The sequence below is a fragment of the Cetorhinus maximus genome, chromosome 8 (genome assembly GCF_964194155.1).
Source record: "Cetorhinus maximus chromosome 8, sCetMax3.hap1.1, whole genome shotgun sequence".
Lineage (NCBI taxonomy): Eukaryota > Metazoa > Chordata > Chondrichthyes > Lamniformes > Cetorhinidae > Cetorhinus > Cetorhinus maximus.
Window position 1 is genome coordinate 115,932,822 of NC_135886.1, and position 10,346 is coordinate 115,943,167.

At 41.0% G+C, this 10,346-nt stretch overlaps 1 protein-coding gene across 5 annotated transcripts in view; it reads right to left on the reverse strand.

Moving 5' to 3' along the window:
- Nucleotides 1-1,564: 1,564 nt before the first annotated feature.
- The window catches only part of gria3b (glutamate receptor, ionotropic, AMPA 3b), a 472,928-nt gene continuing 464,146 nt past the window's right edge, over nucleotides 1,565-10,346 (reverse strand). For 4 of the 5 annotated variants that reach the window (XM_078547470.1, XM_078547466.1, XM_078547463.1 and 1 more), the window contains one exon: nucleotides 1,565-2,914. In XM_078547470.1, coding sequence (XP_078403596.1) covers nucleotides 2,750-2,914 — 165 coding nt within the window. In that variant the 3' untranslated portion in view covers nucleotides 1,565-2,749. The remainder of the gene's footprint in view (nucleotides 2,915-10,346) is intronic. The other variant, XM_078547464.1, reaches the window with a different exon arrangement.

Consider the following 10,346-nt stretch of genomic DNA (forward strand, 5'->3'; position numbering starts at 1 on the left):
ACCCATGTGGCCATCCAGGCACCCAGGGACCAGCCAGTGAGCTCCATAAATAGGCAGGGCTGCCACTCCCTCTATGTCCAACTGTCCTTTGATCACAGCAGAGCTTCCACCAGGTGTAGGCTGGCTTTCCTGGCAGCTGCCATGACTCTTTCATCCCCCGCCAGTCAAGGCTGCCTCACTCCAACCCACAAAGTGCGTGGATGGATCCTAGAGGACAAGGGATACTGAACCGTCTACAGGAGCTGCAGACAAAGGCATGGAGGCAATAGAGCCAGCGCCACCTGGTCAGTAGCAAAACCATTGAGCATGCCATCGGGCTTCTGAAGATGTGATTCTCATGCCTGGATCAGTTTGGTGGTGCCCAATACCCTCCTGCAAGGCTCTCTTGCTCATTGTGGTGGTCTGCTGCGTTCTCTGTCACATGGCCTTCCAGGGAAGTGTGGACCTTGGGTACAATGAGGCTCTGGGATGGGATGAGCAGGGGGTGAGAGAGGAGGAGGAAGAGGAGGCAGAGAGATATTATGCTGAACAGAGAGATACTCCTGCTGCATGATGAGTTGTCCTCCTCCTGCTGCCCGCCCAGGAGAGGACCCCCTTCCTCTCCCTCACGGCCTCCAGTATTAGATCTAGGTTGACATCGATGAAGCAAAGGTTTGCCCTGCCCCCGGTGCCAGGCCTCCAGCTTCCCTGTGTCATCTCGCTTCCCTATGGTACTGTGGAAGGCTTTGGCATAAACTGTAGATCTCTCCCTCAAGGCAATCGGCAGCCTCAGTGAAGGCTGCCATAGGGTGCCTAAATGAATCCCACGCTTCACCTGACCCATCTCCATTCCTGCCCCCATCAAGGCTAAGCGGTTAAGGAACCTGTCTCCATATTAATTAAGGGCTCACCCCCCCGCCCCCTTGAAAATCTTAAGTTTAACTAATTTCCCACCGGAGACAGATTGCTGACCTAAAAGCAGACCCAACTCCTGTTTCCTGTCTCTGTGGCAAAAATTCAGCCGTATATTACTGCATCTGAAAATTTTTTGTGACATGTATAACATTCTGTGACATTTCACCCAAATAGGTGAGATATTACAACTATTACCAGTCTCCATTTCATGCGTAATGATGCACATTACAGAAATGCTTTCAGTACTGAGGCCAATCAGGTCAAGTGTCAGCAATAAATACAGTAGATGCTTTTATCTTTACATTACAGGTCAAAACTATTCTTTTAAATTCAGAATAGGATACACTTTTATACAGAACAGGCAGCAAATGCAAGGGACATGCTCTCTGGATTTATCTTATTAAAATTAGCTCTATATCCTGACACCAGAATCATACATCCACATTGTGATGACATTGACATAAAGGAGTCAGGGCAGTTTTACAGTATTAAGTGTAACTGGAGGAGGGAGGCTTTTGTAACTGCAGTTGATTACATACTGGTAAAGGGCAAAAACACTTGGAAGTGTCAGGCCTCACTGCATCAAAAAACGAAATTACCCAACCATAAAAAGCTGTTAAGAAAAAAAAATCAGAGGCATACACAGTGATTCGGTCAGACATTTGCAGACTCCTTTTTTTTTCTATACAGTTTATTTACAAAATGTATTAAAATTCCTTTCTTTTACAACACCTTATTACTGAGACTCAGTAAACGATGTCCACTCATGCATCTTTATGCTTTAAATATTTGCTATTTTGCTTGTTAACATTTCTGTGTTTGCTGATGTGCAGTTTGAACAAAAAAATCTTTAAGTGACTACAGCTTAACTTCTATAGCTTGAAGTTAATAGCGGGAAGTGTAGGCAATCACTGTCTTACATGCAAGTTTAAAAAGAATGAAAAGAACTCAAATCCTTCACCTCTGTGAAGTCGATCACTCCTGAAAACTGACACAAGTTGATAAATCTACATTGGTTCTGTTCATATAATCCTTTAAAAAAATCATTTTTTCCTATAGATACTTTATTTGTGGAACACTGATTAACCCTTTCTCAATTGATCAGGTCACTCTCAATTCAAGTTAAATCTTCTCAGTGATCAGACACTTGAAAATATTCAGGGAGGAAAAGGTTAAACACATATGCTCCTATATAAAAGTAGGCCATTTCATTGTACATGATTGTTCACATTCTTTTTGCCATCTTGACAGCCGCCTTCTTCACTTCCTCACAGATTGGATGTTAACCCACTGAATCCCCATCTTGTAATATTAACAGAGGTAATTAGTATGTCGGTCTTCACTGAACAGCCTGGATTTTATTTAAAAAAAACTTACAATTATGTTTTTTTCTCTCACAGAAAAGATATCATGTAAGAATTTTGCCTCTGTATCTTGCAAGAAATATCTAATTTTTAAAACTGCCATTATTTTGATTAGTCAATCAGTCATTAAAGGAACTGTTTTTAGACACTATTTTATATTGCATATTTCTTTTGAGTGCTTTTCCAAATTTTCATTTCGGTGCAAGGAGACTAAACTGGCACTCAAAGTAATAAATTCCAATATTATTGTTCAGACATTTTATACATGAAACCTTTTCTCTGCAATAGTTGTGTTATCAAATGATGGCTTTTTGCTGAACTAAATTGATTTTATTCCAGTATATAATTTCACAGAGAAGCTTGATTCTTTTTTTTAAACTCTGTCCTGTATTTTCAAGCAAGCTAGACTCTTATTGTGATTCAGAATGATGAGTTGCATTGTTGTGATTCTCCATTATGTTCCATAAGGCACTGAAGGAGTATTCAGTTTTTTATGAAAAGTCTGGTGCACCATCAGCCACTCTGGTACCATGTCTGACACCTGGTACAGCGTGCAGTGACCACAGGTAGTCAGGGGTCATGGCACGGCCGTTTTCTCCAACGCTCCCAAATATGGACAGTGTTCCTTTGTTTTGCGTGGCATCAGTGTAGGCGAGCTGTGTTACAAAGAAGGGGAAAGAAAGAGTATATACTATTAAAAATTAAAGCATTAAATACATCACCACAAAATTCATGGGTTGACTGAGAAATTAATGCTTTGCCTGACACGTTGATTTTCAAAATATGATACAGTTCCCACATGGCAAAGAAAATGTCTGATAAGCTAAAAAAGCACTGTAAAGGAGTCAAAATTAAGTTAGCAAAATGACTGTCAAAAATGAATATATTTCCAGTCATCTTTGTAAAATTTTCAACAGATATATGCATTTGCATGCTATACTGACTGGACCAAACTGGTATATTTATAAGAAGTGTTATTATAGAACTGCTCACAGAATTGGACACAAAGATTTGGTAGATTTCACAGTTGCAGGAAAAATTATGTTTAGCCAAGTCTGGATATTATTAACCTGAGACTTTGTATGACTCAGCTACCTCAAAGGGGTAATATACAAGACCTAAAAATATTTAATTTGCTCATCAGATTCCACTCATGTTACATTTTAATTTTGCATGATTAGTACAGCTGCTGTTAATGCCAGTCAATGCTACCCAGGTGAGATGCTGGCCTGGGTTATCACTGAGTCGGGATGGCAAGGAAGCCCTTAAAACTGGCAGCCACGACCCGATTCCGGGATTCCTGGCCCTGTACCTGGGGTTTCCAGTTTTTAACAGGGCTTTTTAAAGGGTGTGGGCTGGTTCAGGTCGCGAGTCCGCACCCTCACTCCTGACCTGGCTGGCTCCATTGTGGGTCTAGGCAAGAGACAAGGCTGAAGCATTTGCAACCATCTTCAGCCAGAAGTGCCAAGTGGATGATCCATCTCGGTTTCCTCCTGAGATCCCCAGCATCACAGATGTCAGTCTTCAGCCAATTTGATTCACTCCACATGATATCAAGAAACGGCTGAAGACACTGGATACTGTAAAGGCTATGGGCCCTGACAACATTCTAGCAATAATACTGAAGACCTGTGCTCCATGACTATCCATACCCCTAGCCAAGCTGTTCCAGTACAGCTAAAACACTGGCATCTACCCAGCAATGTGGAAAATTGCCCAGGTATTGCTGTCACTTTGGTCGTAAGAATAAAAAAGCACAATATTTTTAAAAGGTCAGAAACTTTTAAGTGTTGATGTTCAAAGAGACTTGGGCTTACATTCTCTGGAGTTTAAAAGAATGAGGGGTGATCTCATTACAACCTACAAAATTCTGAAAGGGCTCGATAGGGTAGATGCTGAGAGATTGTTTCTGTTGGTTGGGGAATCTAAAACATGGGGGCACAGTCTCAGGATAAGGGGCCAATCATTTAGGACTGAGATGAGGTGAAATTTCTTCACTCAACGGGTTGTGAATCTTTGGAATTCTCTACCCCAGACGGTGTGGATGCTCCACTGTTGAATACATTTAAGGTTGGGATAGACAGATTTCTGGTCTCGGGGAATTATGGGATATGGGGAACAGGCGGGAAAGTGGAGTTGAAGCCCAAGATCAGCCTTGATAGTATTCAATGGTGGAGCTGGCTTGATGGAGCATATTGTCCACTCCTGCTCCTATTTCTTATGTTCTTATGTAAAGCTTGACAAATCCAACCAGCCAATTAGCGCCCCATCAGTCTACTCTCAATCATCAGTAAAGCAATGGAAGGTGTTGTCGGGCACTTACTCAGCAATATCTGTTCACTGACCCTCAGTTTGGGTTCTGCCAGTACCGCTCGCTCGTGACCTCATTCCAGCCTTGGCCCAAACTGGGACAAAAGAGCTTAAGTCAAGAGGTAAGGTGTACAGTAACTGTCGTTGACATCAAGGCAGCTTTTTTTAATTCATTCATGGGATGTGGGTATTGCTGGCCAGGCCAGCATTTATTGCCAATCCCTAATTCTTTAACTGCCCTTGAGAAGGTGGTGGTGAGCTGCCTTCTTGAACCACTGCAGTCCATGTAGTGTAGGTAGATCCACAGAGCTGTTAGGGAGGGAGTGCCAGGATTTTGACCCACCAACAGTGAAGGAACGGTGATATATTTCCCAGTCAGGATGGTGAGTGGCTTGGAGGGGAACTTGCAAATGTTCCCATGTATCTGCTGCCCTTTTCCTTCTAGATGGTAGTGGTCGCGGGTTCGGAAGGTGATGTCTAAGGAACCTATGTGAGCTCTTGCTGTGCGATTTGTAGATGGCACACACTGCTACAATTTGCGTCGGTGGTGGAGGGAGTGATTGTTTTTGGAAGGGGTGCCAATCAAGCGGGCTGTTTTGTTCTGGATGGTGTCAAGCTTCTCGAGTGTTGTGGGAGCAGCACTCATCCAGGCAAGTGGAAAGTATTCCATCACACTCCTGACTTGTGCCTTGTAGATGGTGGACAGACTTTTATTGAGTATGACATCACAGAGTCCTAGAAAAACTGAAGTCAATGGGAATGAGGGGAAAACTCTCCACTGGTTGGAGCCATACCTACTGTCACCATAAGGTTCATTGGTTTTATATAGTGTGTCATGGGTGAATGGGCAGGGAAATGCCATTGCTTTGCATGGGGTGAGGGGATGGGCAACATGGGCCATTGGGATTGTTTGGGTGTCCTTCCCTTGGCATGAGGGGCCATAGGGGGTGGGTGGGGGACATACCTTTGCATGTTGAGCATGAGGGGCCATAGGGGAGGGTGGGGGTAGGGCATACTTTGGCATGGGCGCATAAGATGGACCTTTTGAACTTAGCTTTTAAAAGGTCCCCTCATGCAGACTATGGTTCATGACTCTTCTGAGGTGCTGTGAACTCATTTGAAACCTGGCCAAATTTGCTGACATTACAAATAAAGTGAGTTGGCACAAATTTGGCAGATGGAGTATAATTTGGGAAAATGTAAGGTTGCCTATTTTGGTGAAAAGAATAGAAATGCAAGATATTATTGAAATGGACAGAGACCGCAGAATGATGTGGTACAGGTGGATCTGGAAGTCCTTGTGTCTGAATCGCAAAGTTAGCATGCAACACCGACATGTAATTAGGAAGGCAAATCAGATGGAATATAAAAGTAGAGAAGTCTTGTTACAAATGTACAGGGCATTGGTGAGGCCACACCTGGAGTACTGTGTAGATTTTTGGTCTCCTTTTTTCAGGAGGGATATACTTGCAATGGAGGCAGTTCAGAGAAGGTTCACTGGGTTGATTCCTGGGAGGAAGGGGTTGTCTTTTGAGGGAAGTTTGAACAGGTTGGGCCTATACTCATTGGAGTTTAAAAGCATTAGAAGTGATTCATATTGAAAAATATAAGATTCTGAGAGGGCTTGACAGGGTATATGCTGAGATTATGTTTCCCCTCCTGGAGGAATCTAGAACTAGGGGACACAGTTTTAAAATAAGGGACAAAAACAGAAAATGCTGGAAAAATTCAGCAGGTCTAGCAGCATCTGTGGAGAGAGCAACAGAGTTAACGTTTTGAGTCTATATGACTCTTCTTCAGTCTGAAGAAGTCATATGGACTCGAAACGTTAACTCTGTTTCTCTCTCCACAGATGCTGCCAGACCTGCTGAGTTTTTCCAGCATTTTCTGTTTTTGTTTCAGATTTCCAGCATCCGCAGTATTTTGCTTTCATATTAAAAATAAGGGGTCTCCCATTTAAGGTGGAGATGAGGACTTTCTTCTCTCAGCGGGTCATTAATCTTTGGAATTCTCTACCTAAGAGAGCAGTAGAGTCTGGGCATTGAATATAATCAAGCTGAGTTACCCAATTCTTGATCAACAAGGGAGTCAAGGGTTAAAGTGGTGGGGGGGTGGGGGGAGGATGATGGGCAGGCAGGAAAGGCCACAGTGAGATAGCCATGATCTTACTGAATGCCGGAGCAGGCTCCAGGAGCCAAATGGCCTACTACAGCTCTTATTTCTTATGGTCTTATGCGTACATGGGGAATTTGGCCTCAGTTTAAGGAGACTGTTGGTAATGAGACAAAGAAGCTGGAGCATATCTCTTCAGGTGATCCTGGAGCAGTGAATGTTTTTAGCAGAGGAGAGCAAGGCAAAATAGTGCTTTCTGTAGAACTGTCAGTCTTATCTGATGTTAAATGCATGCCATAACCACCAGTGATGTTTTTAGTTAGGATTAACCTGATATTTCTTAACAATTCTGAGAAACAAGGTGACTGATAACTCAATAAAAATCTCAGTTTGTGAAGCAGACGGAGTTGCCGATAGTTTACTAAATTGATCTGATGGATTGCCAATTAATACAATCTTTGATTGAGCCTTTTAAGAATTTAATTAAAAGTTTGAAAGTAACACCAGTAAGAATATTTAAGGGGCCACATGCTGATGTAACAACCAATAGTCATATGCCTTGAGAATAAACTTTTTGGGTATTAGTACACAAATGCTTAATATTTGTGTGAAATTACTTTGCATAAAATTTAAACTGTTGAAGTTAAATGGAATTGCAGACAAATAGATCAAATATTAACATGTAAATATGTAAAGAGGCTAATTTCAAGGCAATAGATTGCGAATTAAGGAACTGGGAAGCCATGGGAAGATTGTAGTGCATCTATCAGAGGCTTTCCTTTGTCTCAATATTACTTTAGAAAGTGTCCTCTTTGGAAAAAAATCAGTACCCACTACTGATTTTATTCTACACAAAACAATCTGACATTGTAATTTATTCATCCTATGTACAAATGAAAGGTCTACAACTGAAACATTCTATGCCTTCTTTCTCTTTCATACACTGACTGACACATGCATTTCAGAGTTCCAAAATTCAGTTTCTCTTTTCATAGGAGCCTTGATTTATTTTTGCAACATTGTGTCAAATTCCTTCAGCTGATCTATAATAGAACATTCAGTTTATATCACATTATCATGGAGTACACCTCAGAGATGAGGACCCTTTCTAGCCCAGGCAGATACAAACTTTCATTAGATAAGTTTTTGGTATTTGTATTTCTCTTCTTGAATCACTGCCTGATTGTCCTGTTGCAAATAGCAACATCTACACTGGTTTGGTGGATGGTTTCTGGAATTTCTTAGACTGTACCTCCCTAACTAGTATAATACAATTTAATTGTATTTCTCAGAAAATTGAATCTGGTGGCGATGGAAGGAAATTTACAGTCTTCAGTTCATTGCAGGGAAGAGTTTGTGAATCCATCCTGTTACAAGTCATATGAAACTAATATAATTTATTTTTATAGGAATTTGTAGCATTGCCTGATATTGTAACAATTGTTACTACTGCTTCTGTATAATTTTATTTCATATAAACTTTTGATATTTACACGATTTCGATAGGAAAAATGAAGGAAAACTGCTTGCAAAGGCAGAAGTGTTGGTAACCAGAGGACACAGATTTAAGGTAATTGGCAAAAGAACCAAAGGTGACATGAGGAAACTTTTTTTTACACAATGAGTTGTTGTTATCTGCAGTGCACTGCCTGAAAAGGTGTTGGAAGCAGATTCAATAGCAGCATGCAAAAGAGAATTGGATAAACATTCAAAAGGGGAAAAAATGCAGGGCTATGGGGAAATAGCAGGGGTTTAATTGGATAACTCTACCAAAGAGCAGTCACAGGCATTGACTGAATGGCCTCTTCAGTGTTGTATCATTTTATGATTCCATGAAACCTTACTTATGGATTTCTGCCTGAGCTACATAATTTACTTATGTGGCATTTTTGTTGGTTTAAAGAGATCTGCATCACATTTTAGGTATTTTTGCTTTTTCCCTGTGTGCCCCTAAGGCTAAGGGTTCTGGTCCATTTTCTGGAAATACTATCCAGCCATTTTGTGCATTAGGTCAATTTTGGTTCATAGGAAGTGCCGGGTTATTGCAAAAAACTTCCTTCTACATTGTGTGCAAGTGAATAGTATTGAGAATAAGCCCGTTTGAATCAACATAGCATGTTTGTTATTTTGATAACAGTGAAAAGTTGATAGATTCATAAAAGGAGTAGGGGCAACATTGTTTAAATATTAAAAACACGTAACTCTAGATTACCGCTTCTTAAGAGCATTTGCCAGATCACATTTTCTGCTATCTACCTGTTTAACAACACAGCAGTTGTAATCTATGGGTAACAATGAAACAATTTTCTGTGGTACTATACTCAGGAAATAAAGGGGTAGGATATATGAATATAGAATCATAGAATGGTTACAGCAAAGAAGGAGGCCATTCAACCCATCATGTCGGTGCTGGCTATCTGAAGTAGTAATTCATCTAATGCCACTGCCCTGCCTTTCCTCTGAAGCTCTGCAAATTTTTCCTTTTCAGATAATGATCTAGTTCCCTTTTGAAAGCCTCAATTGACCTTGCCTCCACCACACTCCCAGGCAGGGTATTGTTCAGATTGGAGAAGGTTTGAAAGTGGCATACTCTAGAGTTAGTGCTGGGTCCATTTTTCTTCTTCGTGTATTTATGAGTTGGACCTAGGCAGTGTATTTTATGTGTAGGAGTTTGTGATACATTTGGGAAGAAAAGTGTGGAATTGAGGTATAAACATAATGGAAAGATGCTGAAGGGTGTGGATGTGGATAAGATTGACTTAAAGTTTCAAATCCATAATTTTTTGCAAGTAAGAATATAGGCAGATATATGACATGAAAAAGGTCAACAGCCATTTGGATTTTACAAATAGGGGCACAGGCTAAAGAAGTATTGATACATTTGTAAAAGACATTGATTAACCACCTTTAGGGTAAGAATGTAGTTTTAGATAGCCTATAATAGAAAGGACATTGAGGCCATAGGAGCTAGGATGATAACAGGGGTGAGAAACTACAGTTATGAGGAGAGATTTGAGACACTGGGGCTGAGAAGGCTCGGAGGCTATTTAATATGCGTTTATAAATATGCAAAATGTTTTAATAGGGAAAGGCTATTTCTTATAGTTGGCTATCAGGATGAGGGGGCCTGCAGTTCAAAATTGCCATTAGGAGAATTAGGAGATTATTTTTTGCTCAGAGGACAGTTGGAGCTAAGAATGCTTAAGCAAAGGGTTCAATGGGACAGAGATTAGTGCATCTTTTAAGGGAATATTGGCTAAATATTTGAAGGACATGGAGATATAGGGCTATGGGGAGACAGCAGTGCAGTGGGATTACACTTGAATTGCTTGAGCAAATATTTGGCAGTCACATTGAGCTGAACAGCCTTTTTCTGTGCTGTGACCTTCTATGCTTCATCCTAATAGATGTTGTTTTGTACAACAATCAATATCATTACAGTAGTGATGACGATTCACTGAAATTGTTGTCATGATGTGAGCCTTGATATTAAATATTGGTAGGCTGTTCCATCACAGCTGAGTCTGACTTTGCCATTGCCTGACATGAACTTTCACCTGGGCCTAATGGATAATAATAAGAATGTGGAAACCTGAATGATCCCGCACCCTACCCCCTCCCCCTCCTCTATTGCTGCTGGCACTGAAGTCAATTGTAGCACTGCTC